Source organism: Bos mutus, chromosome 7, assembly GCF_027580195.1.
Source record: "Bos mutus isolate GX-2022 chromosome 7, NWIPB_WYAK_1.1, whole genome shotgun sequence".
Lineage (NCBI taxonomy): Eukaryota > Metazoa > Chordata > Mammalia > Artiodactyla > Bovidae > Bos > Bos mutus.
The window spans coordinates 92,710,829-92,729,853 of NC_091623.1; the positions used below are offsets into that span (position 1 = coordinate 92,710,829).

General features: G+C 50.3%; 2 protein-coding genes across 3 annotated transcripts in view; one reads left to right on the forward strand and one right to left on the reverse strand.

The window, feature by feature from the left end:
* The window catches only part of DELE1 (DAP3 binding cell death enhancer 1), a 14,710-nt gene extending 13,763 nt beyond the window's left edge, over positions 1 to 947 (forward strand). Inside the window, exon 12 of one of the 2 annotated variants that reach the window (XM_070374516.1) lies at positions 372 to 947. In XM_070374516.1, the coding sequence (XP_070230617.1) occupies positions 372 to 697 (326 nt within the window). In that variant the 3' untranslated portion in view covers positions 698 to 947. The remainder of the gene's footprint in view (positions 1 to 371) is intronic. The other variant, XM_005910489.3, reaches the window with a different exon arrangement.
* On the reverse strand, positions 943 to 18,604 carry PCDH12 (protocadherin 12). The gene is made up of 5 exons (XM_005910488.2): positions 15,374 to 18,604; positions 12,273 to 12,370; positions 10,034 to 10,185; positions 2,997 to 6,665; positions 943 to 1,622 (listed from the first exon to the last, which is right to left on the reverse strand). The coding sequence occupies exons 1-4, from the start codon at positions 18,248 to 18,250 to the stop codon at positions 6,199 to 6,201; spliced, it is 3,594 nt and encodes a 1,197-aa protein (XP_005910550.2). The 5' UTR covers positions 18,251 to 18,604; the 3' UTR covers positions 943 to 1,622; positions 2,997 to 6,198.
* Positions 18,605 to 19,025: the final 421 nt, after the last annotated feature.

Consider the following 19,025-nt stretch of genomic DNA (forward strand, 5'->3'; position numbering starts at 1 on the left):
ACTACATAATTTTTTGCCAGCATCTGATGTGTGTGCCTCTGGTGGTTCGCAAGAGGATTTTAGGTAGCATTCAAGCTAATATTTTTTAATTTTAGTATTTGTATTGTTTATATCATAAAATGTGATTAGCATATTATAGTCTCACAGATATTAAAGAATAGTGAATCCAGTTCGAGAAAAACCTTGTGACATTGCATAAAGGAGCACAGATCCAAAGGGGTGCTTCCGTGAACGCCTACAGCTCAGGAAACGCTGAATCATGCCGCTTTTGTTCATTTCCACTAGATCCATGATTGTCTCCATTTCACGTTTGATTTGGAAGGAAGGAGCTTAGTGTCCAAAGGCCTGATGTAACTGTTTGACTTTTTCAGGCCTTCACACTTCACTCAGCCCTAAAGATGGAGCCTGCGAGTTCTCAGAGAGATACCACAACTTGAATCCCAAAGAGGAGGCCAGTTATCCACCTGCCTCCCCAAAGAACCTTAAGTACCTGGCCAGCACAGTCAAGAAGAGGGAAGTGTATAAAGACCCAGGTTCTGGCCACATCCCCTCGAAGCAGTGGCCTGACTCGCTGTGTTGTTTCCTCAACTGTAGACCAAGGGCAGCGGCGTCTGCCCTCCTACCCGCCAGGCCTGAGATGGGACATTTCTCTGCGAAAGGACCTTGGTGCGCACTCAGGCCCCAGGAGGCAGAGTGATGCCCTGTTTCCATGGGTTTGTGAGTCATCAGGCCGGGACTAGAATCCTGCCTTTTGACCCCTGGCCCAGGGCTCTTTTGTACAGTTGTCACTGCAGTTTTATGTGAAAGCCTTATTATCGTCCTGCCGACAGGAGGGAGATTGAGCCCCGGAGTCTTGGTACCAGAGAGTGTAGATTTCGAGATCCTCGTTTGTGAAAGGTTTGTATCAGAAATGGATGGGAGTTTAATAAAAGAGATACTGGAGATTATCTCATCACTCTTGCCCTTGAGTATGTTGGGGAAAGCCAGGGAGACGGGCAGGGGAAGCTGAAAGCCGAGGCTCCATCCTCATATCTAAACTCTCCATTAACCAATTTAAAGGGTCTTAAAAGCTTCTCCAAGAGAGAGACATAGAAAAAAATGATTTCTGAGTCAACGCTAATGACTCCAATTACTGAATTTGTGCATAGCTGTTCCCCGGCTTCTGGATGTTAGCCCAAGTTCAATAGCAGAGATGTGGTTGAGGGTGCGGGGTGGGAAGGACTGAGGACCAAGCCCCTAGGAACTGTTCAAATGGGAAAGACCACCCAGCATGGCTAGCTCCAAGTGGGTAGGATCTGAGGAGGGGAGTTCTCCACATTTCTCTCTCTGCCGGCCGCACCCCCTCCCACTTCTAGTGGTCTCGCCACTGGAGCCCTAAGCTTCCTCCAGCTCCCGTGCCTCCCCTGCCCTCTACTCCCTTTCCAGGGCTGCCCTGAACACGGGCCTCACCCGCCTGGTCCCCTCCCGTGGCTTCCTCCCACAGATAGCTCCTTGGAAGCAGGGACTTTTTCTTTGGATTCCAGTATCCTCAGCACTTAGCATGAGGCCCTGTTGTGCAGGTAAGGGCTCAAGACACTCACTGGTTAAAGCTCAGGGTTTTAAGCTGTGCAGCGTACTCATCTCTGCAAAAAAAAAAAAAAAAGGTCTGTGGTCAGATAAGTTTGGGAAACGCTGCACTAGACATCCCCTTTTTATAGATTCACAATATACATCAGCATATTCAAGGTTCCAAGAAGTCCTGCAGTAAAGAACTTGGTTAACCGAGTGCTCCCCTCATAGAGCTGGGCACAGAGCCCAGCTCCCCTCAGATAGCTGGTAAACCTTCCTGGGGCACCCCCTGTGTAAAGTGTCACTTCCTGCCTTCCCGTGGAGCCACACTCCCCAGCCTCTTCCCCTCCTTTTGTCACTGGGGGTTCTCTGATTATCAGCTTCTCTGGTCATGCCTGGGGCCAAGGGGCAGTTCAGACAGTCTGGGGACCTTGGGCCTCCTGTAGTGATGGCCAGGTAGGGCTCTCCCTCCCCCTCGGTTGTTACAAATTAAGTGCTAATCCAATCTGGCATGCCAGATACAGAGAGGGGATGTTTTTAAGCTCCCGTTGTGGAGAAGGAAGGATGGAGAGTCGTGAGACGAATGTTGTCAAGGGACCAAAAATCCTTAGCTGTTCAGTCCCTGCGGTCTCTGTACAGCCCCAGGGGATGGGCTTCCTCGCAGCCCCTGGAACTGCTGTGCTTTTGCCATTAAAATTCCGCTGTTAATGACTCATTGTCAGTGCCCTGAAAGGAAATGTGAGGGGAGGCTAGGGAGGTGGCCCTGTTAGCAGGGCCAACCTGGATCCAGATGACCCAGCGTTGGAGCCCTGGTGCCCTCAGCAGTGAGCCCTTTGCCAAGGCTCTGCTGCCTCAGTTTCCTTATCTGGAGATGCTGTTTTCAGAGGGCCCTGCCACTGTGGCTTCCCTGGTGGCTCAGTCAGTAAAGAATTCGCCCATAGGGCAGGAGACCAGGGTTCAATCTCTGGGTTGGGAAGATCCCCTGGATAAGGGAATGGCTACCCACTCCAGTATTCTTGCCTAGAGAATTCCATGGACAGAGGAGCCTGGTGGGCTATAGTCCATGGGGTCACAAAGAGTCAGACATGACTAACACTTTAACTTTCTACTGACACTGCGGACACTGTTTGGTTCATTATATTTTCAGTGCAAGGCATTTAGCAAATGTTCAGTAAATTTCATTCAGTGAATGAGTGATTCTATGCATTATCTTCTCTCCACCTGACATCAGCCAGTGCCAAGACTACTCAACACATAGGAATTGCTTTAAAATATTTAAATGAGTCTGTGTACCCCTCCCGCCACTGCCATTCCTAGTGCTACTTCTGACCCTTAGTAATTATTCATAAATACAAAATGTTTGTTGAATGAATGTTTCTGATCATGCCTCCCACCCCTGACCCACTATATTGTACCCACTTACTCAGCAGGGACTGGAAGATACTGACCTATTTTCTGGGTGCACACTGTGTGCCAGGCTGATCCTGTGCTGAAACTCTTCCTCTCCGCTTCCTGTCTTGCTATGTTGGGGATTTGGTTCTCTCCAGAGTCCCAAGGGTGGTAGTTGCCATATCCCTCTCATTTCAGTCAGAGGAGAGGTAGGGTCAGTGAGCTGCCAAGCTGAAGTTGGGTGACAGGCAGGGAGGCTGCCTGTCAATCTCGAAACTGCCCCCGGGCTCCAAGTGAGCACTGCGTTGTGGCGCTCCTAGTGCTGCAGAATGGCTGACTATTGATAAAAAAATGTCCCCCTGCGCTTTCCAAATTAAGACGACATTTAACAGAGTGCTCGCTGGCTCGCCTGCTCCTTCAGTCTCCCGGGGGACAGAGCCCATCTTGGTGGAAGATGTTTGAGTATGTCCAAAGCTTCAGCTCTGACATCTCAGCTGATGTCAAGAAGTTTCTGTAACCTTTCCGTTCAGCACACTCAGTTCTGTCAGCATACACACTGTCTCACTCTCAACTGTTTCTTGGGGGAAAGGGCTGGCATCAGCCCTTGGAGGGGGTGCCAGGTTTGGGCAAGAGCACCAAGGCTCACCAATATACACCCCAGCCCTGATCAAAGGTCGGTTGCCTCAGAAACAGCTCTACCTACGAGTTCTCCAGATTCTGTGGGAAATCAAGGATCACAGTGGTCCTTAATCTTATTTAGGTCACAGACCCCTTTGAGAATCAGATGAAAGCACTGTCTCCTTCTCATGGAAAAGTATGCATCCTCCCAATTTTGCATGCTATTCAGCAGGTCCTTAGATCCCAAAGCTCGACCAGGAACCCCAGGTTAAGGACCCTTGATATATCAGAAAGAACATCATCTGAATTTCAGATGTAGATGCTAGCTCTGCCACAAGCCTGCTGTGTGGCTCTGGGCCAGTCAGTCCTTCCTGTCTTGCCATTTCTTTGGCAATAAAGCGTTCAGACTCCTTGTGATTAAAACTGCCTGTCTGTGGAGGTTTAGTGACTTGAGGAGCACTGCTTACCTTTTTTATAGGTCACATGTTCCTTTGAAAATCTGCTAACTCTGTATCTTCTGCCTAGGAAAAAAGCCTGTATACAAAATTTTGCCAAGTATGCAGGGGTTCCTAGAACTATAGATTTAGGTCTTTTGAACTAGAGGGAGGCAGTGATCCAATTGTGAGCAATGGTTCCAGTTTCCTTAGGTCATCTCCTCTTCTCTTCTCTCCATCGCCCAACATCAGCTCTGCACTGAAAATCCACTAGTGATTGGGGGTCAGCACTGTCTACTCCAGTGCTATGGTTTTCAGTCTGTTTTCACGTAATGGAACCTTTTTTTTTTCTTTTTTCTAATGAAGTCTTATACCTGGGGCTCCAGTATAGAGAAAAGGGAATCCTGTAGCATTTCTGTACCCACTGTTTCATTTTTTTCTTCCATTCAACAAGTATTCAAGTGTTGCCTTGGGCCAGGTGCCTTGCTGGTCAGATTGGAGACCCTACCTGCTTGGTGTCCCCCAGCCTCTTTCATTGGCTGGGGGAACCAAACAACTTGCAAATCACAGATCTTGTAAAGATGTCATTCTGCCCTGGAGTGATATATCAGAGACCAAGAGACCCTGCTCCCGGAGCTCCAGAAGCACTTTGGGGGCCCCATTTTGTTCACCTGTAAAATGGGATAATGGAATAATGATGCCTCACTACATTCACTATATCACTATAGTGAATTCGCTATATATAGTGATTCACTATATCACTACATAGTGAAACCATCACTATCTGGATGGTTTTCATTATTCCTAGATGGGAGCATGATTGGCACCTTTCAGCGAACAGTGAACATGTGTTCTGAGTTCCAGAAAAGGATGAAAGGAGAGGCACAGAAATTTTTTCTTTAGTATCAGGGAGAGCCTCCACATTGTTGAGAAGCTGAATAGACGCTTGGAAACTTCCAGGAAAATTATAAGGCTGAACCTTGGGAAAATATTTGCTGTTTTTTTCCATCCCCTCCTCCCCTGGAAGGTTTGCTGCTGTCAGTGTTGATTTCATAGACCCAGTTCACACACTGTCCTCTAGGGCCTGAATTCACTGCTGTGACAGAGGAAGATTTACCCACGATCAGTGGGTCTGGAAAGATGACTTCTGCACCTGAAGGGCTGCTTGCTAGGGAAGGACAGGAGTTTGCAGAGGCCCAGTCTGCATCAGGTCCATGACAAGTCTCCCTCACTCTGCGCTCGGAAGAGCAGAGATGCGCAGCCTGAGAGGCTTTGGAAATATTCTTTTCAATATTTTTCCTCAGGGGATTTCAGGCAAGCCCACTTCTGGCAAAAGCCCACCTGTGGTAGCTCTTCCTTTCTTTTCCTTGGCTGGCAGTCTAGGGCCAAAGTCGAGAGCATGGATATTGGTGTTGGACAAGCCTAGTTCCAATTTCTGGCTCTGCCTCCTTTCTCTGCTTGATCTTGGGCAAGACACTCAGCCTCTCCCAAGTCTCATGGCCTTGTATGTGAAATGGGGATAATAACACCTCCCTTCCTTGGGTGGTGAGGAAATGAAATTAAATCCTATTGTAAAGGCCCCTGTTAATACTCTATAAATACTCATGCTTTTCTTAGCTTTAATTTTCACCTGGGAAGCGGATTATTTGATACTGTAGCAATGGGGGAGTGAGGGTCTAGTGTACCTATGTCCATCACCACTGACCTAACACTGTGCACCCTCCCATCCAGGCCCACAATGACACTCCAGCCAGCGACTGGATGACAAAGAACCCTCACCCTACTCTTCCCTCCTCCCTGTCCCTCCTGACAGGTGCAAACAGGGTAACTACCCACTGCATTTCCTTTATTAGTAGGTCAGAGGGCTTTGCCTGGTGCCCCAGGATCCAGTCCCCAACCCTCCAGGGTGCAACCAGGCCCTCCTTCCTGCTTGGGATGCTCCTTGGCATCTCTTTTGCAAAGAGGATGAACCCTCTGTGCTCTTCTTCCATGTGTTTTACCAGCAAACACTTAGCCACAAACTGCCTCCCTCCTCCAAAAACTCCACAGGTAGAGCCAGCACTTAACATGGGGTTGCTTTGGTCAGCCAGCTTTTTGTCCTGGGTCTCCTGCCTCCTCTGTGGGGCAGCATCCGTCACCCTAAAGTTCTCAGCCCACCTCTGGTCAGTGAGTTCAAAGATTAGAGACACTAGTTCCTGTCCCAGAATCCTCAGGGCCTGGGCTTCCTAACATCTCCCAGGGTCCCCGGTTCCTGGATCCACTGGCCCCTGCTGCTGCTGCTGCCGCTGCTGGTCCTGCTCTCGGCCCCCTTGTTCCCAGCTAGGCCCGTGAGGCCTTCGGAGCCCGCGGCCCCGCTGGTGGCTAGGTCTAGACTGAGGGTCCTCCCGCAGACAGAGAGCCGCCGCAGCACCTCGGAGGCGGCCTCCACCGGTACGGCGGGGCGCTGCTCCAGCAGCATCTCCAGCAGCGAGCTCATCTCCGACAGGAAGGTGCTGGCCAGCCGCGTGCCTGTCGGGCTCAGCTCGGGCGCCTTGCCGAACGTCTGGAAGGTCCTGGGCTCCTCTGAGGTCGCAGCGTCCGGGGAGAACACGTTGTCACGGTAGTTGGTGGAGAGGGGCAAAGAAAGTCTTGCCATCCAGGCCGGGTCGGGGACACTCAGCCGGTCCAGGGCCAGGCCTGCAGGGGGCGAAGGGGACGCGGTGAGGGCGGAGCCCCGGGCAGGCGGGCGGGGCGCCAGACAAAGGAGGGAAGGGAAATGGGGGGGCGGACAGATGGGGTGGCCGGAGAGGGGCGGGAAGGAAGAGGCCCTGACGAGGAAGCGCGCCGGGCAGGAAGGCAGCGACTGAGGTTCGCTCGTGAGCTGGAGTGGGGACGCGGCCGCGGGAGGAGGAAGGCCTAGAATTAGAAACTGGCCTCTTTCTAAAGCATCTCCCAGTCCCCGGGGGTGTTTCGGGTTTAGGTGGCCTCCATCCATCCCTGTACAGCCAGGATTTTCACTCCCTCAGGACAGACACCACTAGTTGAGGATGGGGCCGCTGGAGGTATTCCCCTTTTTAGCCAATGCTGTAGTTCCTGGCTTGCTGCTGCCTTCCTTTCCAATTAATAATATTAATAATAGTGACCGCTTATTAAGTATTTCTGTGCCAAGCAATTTACATAATTATCTCATTTAACCTCCACACACACCTTTGAAGTCAAGAGTATTTTATGGATGAGGAAACGAGTTCCGGGAAGTTCCGTCATTCATCTACTAGGCACCCAAGCCCAGATTTGACCCCCGGGTCTGATGATTGGAAGCCCCCTGTGATTGTACCACTGAGACCCACTGTCTGGAGAACTTGCCCTTCCTCTCTCCCTGGATGCTAGGTGCTCACCTGTGGTCCTGGCTTCCCTGGCCCGCTAAGGGCTGTACTGTCACCTGCTCTCAATACCGCACGCTCTCCACACCGCTACCTTTGCCTCTCAAGCTGCGGGAAACGCTGTGAAGGGGCTGGCTGCCTAAGAGCTGTCCCAGGAAAGGGACGGGGCAGTGACAAAGTGTCCCCCTGACCCCGAATCCCACCATCACACTTCTCCTTTTAGCATCTCTTCAACAGAAAATCCTGTCTTAGGAAACCAGTCCCAGGCCCAGTGATAGAGGACAGGGCTGAGGAGACAAAGCATAGGCCTTGTGGTTAAGAATCTGTATCTTTAAAGAAAAAAAAAAAAGCACAACATCTACTTTAACATGTATTTAATAGTTGCTTAAGGTGAGCCGGTTTAAAATCTGTGCATAGAGTGAAAGACTGGAAAGGGATAAGTCAAAGTGTTTGCTGAAATTGCCCTGGGCAGAAATGATTTATTCCCTTTTTGTTTATCTACATTTGTCTCTATTAACCAAATATTACTTTTGTGATTTTGAAAAGTTATCCCAAAATACAGCTAAATGCTGTTTCTATTGATAAATGAGTCTTGGTCTTGCCTTGTCAGTGTGGGGCTATGCAGGCTGTGAGGCAGGGTCAGCCCCTTTCCGACTAGTCCAGGCCACGCCCAGGGCTCAGTGAACGTTTATTGAATGATTGAATGAACATAAATATTAACCCTGGACATTTGGGAAATGTAAACCTTAGTTCCCTGAGACTCTGGGGTAATAAGGTTGGAACTCTTTTGGTGTTACAGAATCAGGCTTTTCTGATTCTGTAACAGAATCAGAGGGCTTCAGAAGGAATGAAGCTTACAATGAGAAAATCAGTGGAGTGTAGGAGAATGGCTGAAACATGATGGTGAATTCATTCCGAGGCAGGTGGGCACTGGGCAGACCGGGGTTTGGTTTCCTAGCTTTGCATCTTATGAGCAGTGTGAACTTGGAAAACTTGCTTAATCTCTCTGAGGCTCTTTTTTTCTCTTATAAAGTGGTGAGATAGTAGCACTTATCTTGTAGGTAGCTATGAGGATGCAATGAGCTCATGCAGCCAGTAAAATATGATCATCATCACATCCTCTGGTGGGGCTTTTACCTGATGCAACTGAGACCCCAGTGTCAGGCCCATTCACCAGTAGCCCCATCACGGTCCAGCCCTATGGGCAGTGCAGGTTCTGCTACCATTGCTGTGCTATTCGTTCTCCAACTTGTTACCGTCCTGCTGTGTTCCTTGCCCTCTGTGCTATGAGGAATCAGGGCCACATGGGAACTAAGCCCACAGGTTCCAGCACAAAGCTGGAGCATAGAGATATAACACCAGCACTGAGGTCATCTGAAATTTTCTAATAGCCAGATTTAAAAAGTAAAAAGAAAAGGTGAGATTAATTTATGTAAGTTTTTTTATATTTAATATCATTTTATCATGTAATCAATATTTTTAAAATTATTAATATGTTTTACATTCTTTTTTCATACTAAGTCTTCAGACTCTGGAGTGTGTTTTATACTTCTATCACATCTCAGCTGGTCCAGCCATTTTCACACATGGCTATTGGTTATTGGAATGGACCTCATAGCTCTACATTCTAGACAATGCAGTCCTATAAAGTTCTCTGTATTTGTGCTGTCCAAAGCAATATTCATTAGCCACATGTAGCACTGGAAACATGGCTGGTATGACTGAGGAACTGAATTTTTCATTTTACTTAATTTTAATTAGATTTCATTTTACTTAATTTTAATTTAGAGCCACACTGCCTGGGTTAATAACCATAGGCTACACAACCTTGGGAAAATTATTAAAACCCTGGTCCCTCAGTTTTTTTTTTTTTCTTTATGAAATGGGGATAATGAATAGTCCCAATCTCAGAAGATTTTCTCATGAGGCACTTAGAAGAGGGACTAGCACACAGAAAGCACTCAATAAATGTTAGCTATATTTTTTTAACCAAGCAAAGGGAAATCCCTGCCATGCTTTCAGCATACAGAATATGACCAGATGAGAAATAGATTATTAACTATGCAACAGAAAACCACAGCATAGGTCAGACTTAGTGTGTGTTACTTGAAAGAGGCTGACTGATGTGTGTTGGGGGGAGGTGGGGGGTGACCAGCAGATTCTTGAGTTCTCCTGGTAAAGGGGTCTTCAAACACAATAAGAAATGCAGATGAGTGGTTTAGGAGGTAAAGAGAGGTCCCCTAATGGTAGGTGGGCCCAGGTTGACTTCCCTTCCATCACTGATGAGCTAGGTGATTCTGGGAAGGCTGTGTTACCTTTCTGAGCCTCAGTTTGCTGATTTCTAAGTTAGAACTCCTAATGTCTACCTCAGAAGACTGTGTGGAAGCTTAACTTGAGATAATGCCTTCCAAGAGGCTTCCTTAGTACCTGGCACACACCAAGAGCTCAGTAATTGTTCACTATTCTTTGATGACTTTTTAAATGCATAATCAAAGACAAATCTGGTCTTTAAACAAATGAAGACCTGAAGCTCCAGGGGAAGTAATAAATGTTGCTGATAGTCTTCTCCAGAAATAGACTAGCTGTGTATCCCTGCAGTGGATTGGAACAGCCCTCTGAAGCCTGGGCACAGGAAGGGACTGTAGGGGCAGAAGTGGGGTCAGGGTGACCCTGGGAAGTCCCTACCTGTGTGGGGGTCCAGGAGGTTCGACAGCTCTTCTTCTAGCAGCTGCTTCACAGAGAGGTCCTCTTCAGGGTCCAGGGGTCCTTCCTCCTGGTCTGGTTCTGCCTGGCCACCAGCCCTGGCTCCTGGGCCATCTGTGTCTGGGATTGTACTCCTGCAGAGGAAGCCAACCCATTCCACCAGTGAGGAAATTCACACACAGATTCATTCATTCCTGCTTATGAATATTCTGCTATTCATGCCAGCATTCATTCATCTGCAAAGTGAACTAGGTTCCCAGCCCAGGCTTCAGAGTCAGACCAACCTGGGTTTCTTGATCCCAGCCCCCTTGCCTACTCTGAGTCTGTTTCTTCATCTGTAAAATGAAAGCAATAAATAACAACCACCTCACGGGGCATTGTGGGGGTAAAATGAGGTGTCACAGGTAAAGGCCTTAGCACAGTGTTCTAAGCACTCAGCAAACAAAAGTGAATGCACAGATATTATTCACCATTGTCCCTCCATTCCTTCTCGTTACCTGGTACAGAGTAGAAGTTTAGTAAACCTTGGTTGATCCAGTGCAGTCACCCTTCCATCTCTCCATCCCTCCAGCCAAGTATGAGTTCCAGTGGTGGCAGGGTTTTTTTCTTAGTATTTATTTTTATTATTTGGCTGTTCCAGGTCTTAATTGCAGCATGTGGCATCTAGTTTCCTGACTAGAGATCTAACCTGAGACCCCTGCATTGGAAATATGGAGTCTGAGCCACTGGACCATCAGGGAGGTCTCCAAGGGCAAGGATTTTTGTCTGTGTCATTCCCTGCTCTCTCACCAGTGCTCTGAACAGAGGCTGGCACATAGTAGGTGCTTAATAAATACCTGGTGGACTGAATGACTGAATGTTCCCTCCTCCTTGTTTGAGGCTAAATCCCAGACCAGAAGAGCAGGTCCATAGAGGATGCAGCTGAGGTAAGGCATCCCAAAACTACTAAGAGTCTACTATGGAGTCTCTTGCTGTCTCCCTGGCCTCTCCCTCTCATGGCCCCTCTCTATCACTGAGGAGGCCAGTTCCTGGGACTACCTCAGCACAGTGGGTAGGCCTGGCTTCTCATCCCAGCATCTGGGAAGGCTCCCCAACAGCCTTTAAGGCCTGGGGTCCTTGCTGCTTTTTCTCTATGGCCATTTCAGCAGGAAGGTGGCAAGTTTGCAAGTAATGACAACAACTAATGTTTATTGAGTAATTACTCTGAGTCAGATATATGCTTTGCAAGGTATATTCCCCTTCTCATCAAACCTTTCACTTCTGTAAGGGCTTCTCTTGTTATCATCCTCATTTTACAAATGAGAAAACTAAGACTTGTAAAGATTATGCATCTTGCCCAAGGTTCCCACAGGTTAAGTGATGAAGTCAGATTTCAAAGGCAGGCTGAGGTGACTCTGGAGTATATGTGCTCACCCCCACTGTACAGTGTTTCTAGCTATCTTCGCCAAAAACCAACCAAACAAAATGACTATAAGTTGTCACAGCAAGAGCACTGAACTGGAAGTCAGTATCCTGAGAGCGAGTCCCAGCTTTGCCACTCACTGGTTATTTGACAAAGTCACTTTAAGGGGAAAGGACTTAGCATTGTTTGTATACCTCCTTTGTTCCAGGCACTGGGCCACAGGCTTAGAACACTTGTGGTCACTAAATTCTTACCCCATCACTACAAGGAAGTGGCGACCTCCATCTCACAGATGAGAAACTGCAGGCCTGAGGCTTGATCTGACTTACTCAAGTTTACGTAGCTGGGTAGGATCAAACTACTTAGAGCCTCAGTTTCTCCATCTGTAACAAGAGGGAGTTTAATTAGTTGTCCTCTTGAGGTCTCTTTAATTCTAGGACAGCCCAAAGAAACACACCCACATACCCATATCCTTAGCCAGGAACCTTCATATTATATTTAAGTGTCAAGAGCACGAAGGCTGAACGTTACAGATTTAAAGTCCATATTCTAGTCCCTCTGAAGTCAGAGGACAGATAGAGCCTCAGGGATGAAGTCATTTCCTTATTGACCCTGGGTCCTGTAAATACTATTAATACAGTAGTAGCTCCAGAACCAAGCTGTCTGGGTGGGGGGATGGATGCTGGTCACTGCAGTCTCCCAGGGGAGCAGCATCTGGAATGTGCTCACCCTTCCTTGCAGCACAGAGGCTGCAAGGGTGAGGGCAAGCTGGTGGGGAGGGGGCTTGAGAAACCAGAGTTGGGGCTACGTGCTGCTTACCTGCTGCTGCCGGGCTTGGCCAAGTACTTATTTCCCCGGTGGTTTGGTTTGGGCTGGAATTGGCCCTGATGCAGCAGGGACAGCAGCTGGGAGATTTGCTATAAGACAGGAAAAATCTGTTGACTCCACACAATTCCGACCCAGCACACTTCCTTACCGGATGTTTCCCTCAATGCCGGCGCTTTCTTTTTATAGTCTTTCCTCCAGCCTCAGATGTTTGTGGATCGGATGGGGGATGGTGAAGATGGTGACGGAGGCAGGGACGTGTGCAGGCAGGTTCCCTGCTTGGCTTTGTGTCAACTACAGATTCCCGGGACCTGGGTGTCTGAGAGAAAGAATAAGGGCCCTCTGGGGGCCCCCATGAGACCTCCTCCCGGTGGACACTGTGAGATGGGGGTGGAAAAGGCATTTCCTGACTATAAATGTATTATTACTTCAATAAGGATCATCTTAAAGTGTTATATCTCCCTCTTCAGCAGTATTCAAACACTCAGCCAATGTTGGTGGGTCAGATGTAACTATGTTATAAGAAGACAGAGGGTGTTCTGAATCATTTATTCATCTTTTCATTCACTCGACAAGTATTTAATGAGGGCCTGCTTGTGCCAGGGCCTGTGCTTGCTATGGGAGTAAGAATGAGATCACGGCCCAGTCACTGCCCTCAGGGAACTCTCAGTCTGCCTGGGAGGACAGTCAGGGGAGACAGGGCATGTGGGCTACTATGGGGGGGTTACATCGGAGTTGGGAAAGGATAGAGGTCAAGTGGAGCAGATGAAAGCCCCTCACCCAACTTAGAGCAAGGAAAGAGTTGTGTGTGTGTGGGGTGTGGCTACAGGGAAGTCATTCACTTATTTCAACAAATGTTTTCTGAGTTCATACTGCATCACAGGCCCCTCTACTGAGACCTGGAGTTTCCACAGAGGGTTAGCAAGTGGAGAGAGGGTGAGAGTCTGGGTGAGGGGTGAAAGGAGTTTCAGTCAGAAGGTACTCAAGCTGAAAGGCCAGAGGAGACAGTGGAGTTTCAGAAAGGCTGGTGAATGGGACAGGGGTGGGTGAGATGTTCAGGGCTAGAGTCCCACAGGCTCTTATGAGGGAGGCAACAGGCCAAGTCAAAGTCATTTCTAGTTTGTTGTGTGATGACAGGCAGGTTTTTAGATGTACTCAGATCTCAGTTTCCTCATCTCTAAGGTGAATCTAAAAATACTACCCAGCCTTCTTCTCAGGCTTGTCAGGATTAATTAGGTGGTTTTAAAGTTTAAAATGCTCCGCAGAGTCGAGGGGTTTGGGCTGTTACTCCTAGAAATGTTGTGTCTGCCTCCGGGGCCCAGCTCACCTCCCCTCCGAGGAGATCCCTCTGCCCTTTGGACAGCTGTGACAGAAAGGGCCGACCTCAGAGGAGGTCTGGAAGGGGAGGTGGCTGGGACTGGGGTTTCACTGTGACTTGGGAGTGTCAGGGCCCCACTGCCCGCCTTGGGGCCGTTCCTACCTCCTGGCCCAGGCCCAGAAGCCCTCCTAAGGCACCTGCCACCCTTTTCTCGAGTGACAGCCGATACTTCAGGGACACTCCCTGAGTGCCAGTTCCTAGGTGATGTGTCGTCATTCAGGGTCATTTCACAGCTAGAGTCAGACTCGAGTCAGACTCAGGTTCAAATCCTAAATCTTCCCCTGCTCCATCTCCCATCTGTGTGACCTTAAGGAATCCTGAGGCTCAGTTTCCTCAGCAGTAAAACAGGGGATGATAACAAGACCCAGGTCATGTGTTGGTTGTGGATATGAGGATTAAATGAGTGAAAGTCTATAAATCACTTAGTAATAGATCTCAGGATAACCACTTACTAACTGTCCAGTGGTATCTAATCTCATGTCATTCTTCAGTAACCCAAGGAAAAGGATGCTATTATACCCATTTTGCAGATGTGGCACCTGAGGCACACAGGGGCTACCTAGCAATTAGAGGCAGGGCTGGATGGAATTTGAACCCAGATCTGACTCCACAGCAGCTCTATGCTACTGGAAAGACACCAAGTATTAGGCAAGCTGCCTCTTACCTTTAAGTCGAACTCACCTGGGTGCCCTTCTCTCTTTCAATAGGGTCACCCGCAGGGCCTGCTCTCTGCTGTCTCTGGCAACCACCAGCACCATATTTGACACAAAGAGCTTATTCAATAAACATTTGATGAATGAATGGGTGAATGAATGAATGGCTCTGGACAACGCTTCTGGGGCTGCACAGAGCCAGGGCAGGACTCCTGAAAGAGCAGCTGGGCCGCCTCCAGGTGGCTTCCTGGGGAAGAGGTGGGGGAAGGAAGCCGTGTCCTTGCTCTGCAGGAAACGTGAGCTGATGGCCTGGCTCACGACAGAAGTGTGCCTTGGGCACAGGGAAATGATCTGGGGTTCAGAGGAGTCGATATGGATGTGAGATCAGGCCCCATCCCAGAAAAAGCTTTCCCATTTGTGTCCAGTAAACCCTAGGTCACTGGACACAGCCATTCATCATCCCATTTAATCTTCACCCCCCTGGGAGGTAGACACAGGTAAGTCTGGTATCACAACTCCCATCTTATAGATGAAGAAAATAAGATAATGTTGCCTAGCTCCTAAAGTGACTGTGCCAAAATTGGAACCTAGATCTGCCTAACTCCCAAGTCCCAAGGTTGTTTCCACTGCCCTACCCAGCAGGCCTAGCCGGCAAGCTCTGGGGTCTCAGGCAGCCCCTGAGACCCGGGGGCAGTAATGCCCATGCCAGCTTGCTTCACAGGGAAAATTGCCCAAATGAGATGAAGGCAGGTACTGTTGCTCACTGCCTTTGCTGTGTGTCTGCTTGTGCCAGGTGCTCTGAGTAAGTGCTCAATAGGAATTAAGTGACAATTCTGTGAGGCAGATGCTCTTATTGCCATCCCTGCTTTATAGGTAAGGAAACTAAAGCTCAGAGACAGCAAGTCATTTGTCCAGGACCACACAGCTAAATTCTTCTGACTCCAGAGCTGAACCACTGCACCCAATGCATCCTAAGGTGCTTGGTGAGCCTAAGGAATGAATGTGAGGGTAATGGGGTCTGATGCTGTTCATGGTGATCCAGGGGTGACCAGAGAGAGAGGTACCTGAACAGGAGGCGAATCCACGGTGAGCTCCTCTACAGGGTTCCGCTCCGCAAAGGCGGCCACAGACAGCCGGACCAGGCTCCGCAGGATCTGACGGGGGCCTGACTCTTTCTCAGGGGCTACTTTACCATTGAGATTCCGCTGCCGCCTCAGGGTTGCAGAGGAGGCTGGCGGGCTCTGCGGGGCCTCCTCGCTGCCCTGGTCTCCAGGCACTCTTCCTGTGGGGCTGCCCGCAGCCTTCAGGAGCCTTGAGCGGGGCTGGCCTACAGCAGGCTGGGGCTCGGCAAGGTGCAGGTTCTCTCGGGAGGCGTTCCTCTGCCTGGGATGGTTGAAAAGGAGGTTGACAGTGTCCTGAAGCACCTCTCGGCTCTCGGCCAGCGTTCCCTGGTTGCCTTGGTTACGCAGAGTCCTGTACAGAGTCGGTGTGAGATGAAAGGGGGCCTGCAGGCAGGAGTCCCAACCTGCTTCCATCATTGCTTCCTCGCCCACATGCTTGGGGGGCTGCCCGACTTCACCAGGCTCATCCACCTGGCCCCTGAGCATAGGCACAAGTTGGATGTCTGCCTTCTGAATCTGTTTCTGGGGCCTCTTGGGCTGGTGACGGTAGGTGGACTCAGCCTCCCGACAATTGTAGGCCCTGTTGTCCTTTTTCTCCGTCCGGCAGATAGACGTGATCAGAGCCAAGATCGACCCAAAGACAGCAAGCAGTACGACCAGGCAAATCACCGTGAGTACTGATGTGCTCAGGGCCCCTGGCTCACGGGCTGAATCCCTCAAGTGGTCCACACTGGTGACAAACAAGACCTGCAGCAGGGCTCGGGTCTGCAAGGAGGGGCTGCCTCGGTCTTCCACCACAATCTCCAACTCCCACTCACTCCCAGTGAGGCTGCTGGCATTGGTGACGTTGATGAACAGCTGCCCCAGGTTGGGGCTTAGGACGAAGACACCGGCTTCATTCCCGCTCCGAATGGTGTAGAGAAGCTCTCCATTTGCCCCTGAGTCTGCATCTCTTGCTATGATAGTCACCAAAAGGAATGGCCGAGAGCTGGAGGTGGCCTGTAGTGGTATGTCAGTGCCTGCTGGGCCCAGGCCATTGGGATTCTCAATGGGCACTAGCAAATGACCTGTGGAGGCATTTACAAGCACTGAGAGGCTGGCTCTCCCATTGCTCAGTATGGGGTGAATCACCTCTGGGGCATTATCATTGGCATCTAGGAGGCTGACCCAAACAGAGACACTGGATGAGAGCTGGGGCTGCCCGCTGTCCTCTGCAATCACCAGGAACTCAAAGCTGGCCATGTGTTCATAGTCCAGTGACCTCTGAGCGGTGACCTCACCTGTGTCTGAGTCAATAGCTACCAAGTGAGAAACCGGGGAGTCCTGGATGCGGTATGAGATTTTCCCATTAACACCCAGGTCTGCATCATGGGCCTTGATGGTGATGAGGTGAAGAGAGGGTAGGTTGTTTTCCCGAGTGGAGACCTGGTACCTGCTTTTCTCAAACACAGGTGCATTGTCATTGGCATCACTTATCTGAATGCTGAGCTGTTTCTTGTCTGATAAGGGCTGGGGTCCTTGGTCTTGGGCCAACAGAGTGAGGGTATATTGGGGCCACTGCTCTCTGTCCAGTGTTGCGTTGGTTAGCAGCATGTATGTGTTACCATTGGTCCTTTTCAGCCTGAAGTGGCCCAGCTCTTGGCTCAGCCAACAGTGGACCAGACCATTGTTTCCTGAGTCCAGGTCGTTGGCCATGATGAGAGCAATGAAACTGTCTTTGGGAAGAGCTTCGGACACCAGCAATGGTTGGGAGGCCCATGTGATGTGGATGCTTGGGGCGTTGTCATTGACATCCAGAACCTTGATGAGAATCTTGCAGTGGGCTGGGATGGGATTGGGACCCAGATCCCTTGCCTGAACATCCACTTCATAGGCCGGATTCTTCTCGTAGTCTAGGTGCTGGAGCAGAGTCACCTGGCCCGTCTTGGCATCAATACTGAAGGTGTTCAGCACCTCCAGAGGCACGTGCTTACTGAGAAAGTATTCCACCTCCCCATTGGGGCCTTGGTCAGGGTCTGTGGCGGTCAGGTTTATGAGGAGAGTACCAGGGGCAGCATCTTCTTGGATTTCTAGGGCCAGTGAGCTCTCAGCAAACACAGGGCTATTGTCATTGGAGTCCAGGACGCTGACCTTGACCAAGCTGGTGCCTGACTTGGGGGGATTCCCACTGTCATAGGCAGTTAACACCAGATCAAAATATGAGTGGATTTCCCTGTCCAGCTCCTTCACCACCACCAGTTCTGCGTGTTTTGTCTGATCCGGCCCCACAATGACATCCAGGGCGAAGTGCTCGCTGGGAGACAGGGTGTAGGAGTGCAGGGTGTTGGGGCCAGTGTCTGGATCCAGAGCTCTGTCCAGGGGGATCCGGGTGCGCAGAGAGGCGCTCTCGGAGATTTCCAGCTCCTGCTCACCTTTGGGAAACTGCGGCTGGTGGTCATTGATGTCCAGCACCTGGATCTCCACATGAATGAGCGCCCGCTCCCCTGTGGCCAGCACATCAAAGGACACTAGGCAGGGATCCTGCTGCCGGCAAAGCTGCTCCCGGTCCAACCGCCTCCCTGTGCTGAGCACGCCGTCCTCAGAGTCCACCTGGATGGGGAGTCCCTGGGGCAGCTGTAGGACCTGGAAGGCAGCCCCTGCTTGGCCAGGCTCCTCCTCCCGGCCCCGTTCCTGAGGCAGCTTCCCTATCACAGTGCCAGACGGTACCTCCTCTGCCACCTGATATCTCACAGTGAGAGTGGCCACCTCCTGACAATCCCCTGATAGGAACAAGTAGCCACCGGGCCCCAAAAGTCCCAGAAGTGATAGAAGTCGCATCATGCTTACCGCCAGAGAGCGCTAGATCCAGAAACCGCTAGAGTTCTTCAGGGGCTGGGCGAGTCCTCCAGTGTTTCCTGAGGGACTTGATTAGCCCCGTTCTCCTGCCCCCAGACCTGTTGGCACAGCCTCGTCCCATCATTAGATAATGGAACTAACAGAAAGAAAGGCCATTTTCATCAGAAGAGATTTGAGAGGTGCAAGGACCGATGAGGTAAAATTGCCAGGGGAGCCCTGGTACAGGGGCACTGTGGGTCCCCGTGAGCCAGTGATGGACAAGAGTCGGTCCAAGAGGAACTTGACCCAGTGAAGCAGGATGTGGGGATCTGACTTCCAAACAGTTGCTGGGCCAGGGAAACAGAGAAGCAGCTTTTTCCTATGGAAACCCCACCTACAGGAAAAGGGAGGGCTGTGAGTTTCTATGCCAATTAGAGAAAGAGAGTTTCCGTGAAGCTGAGTGGACTGCCGCTGAGGAGGATGCGGCCGGGGACAGGCCGGATGGGAAGGTGCTGTCCATGTGGCAAGGCGGCCGCTGAGGGGAGGGGAGCCCCTGCTGTGGCCAAGTAAGCAGAGAGCCAGAGCCCCTGCTGGACGAGTCACGCCTCGGCCTCTCTTCCTTCCTTGTCTCTCCTTGTTTCCTTCGTCTCCCGTTATCCCTCTCCCATTCCTCTTTTCCCACCCTTGTCTACCTCTCAGTCTTGACTCTGCCCCCATCACCCATTTTTGTCTCAAGGGAAGCAGAGCTGATTAAGAGAGTGGCCATCAGAGCTGAACTGCC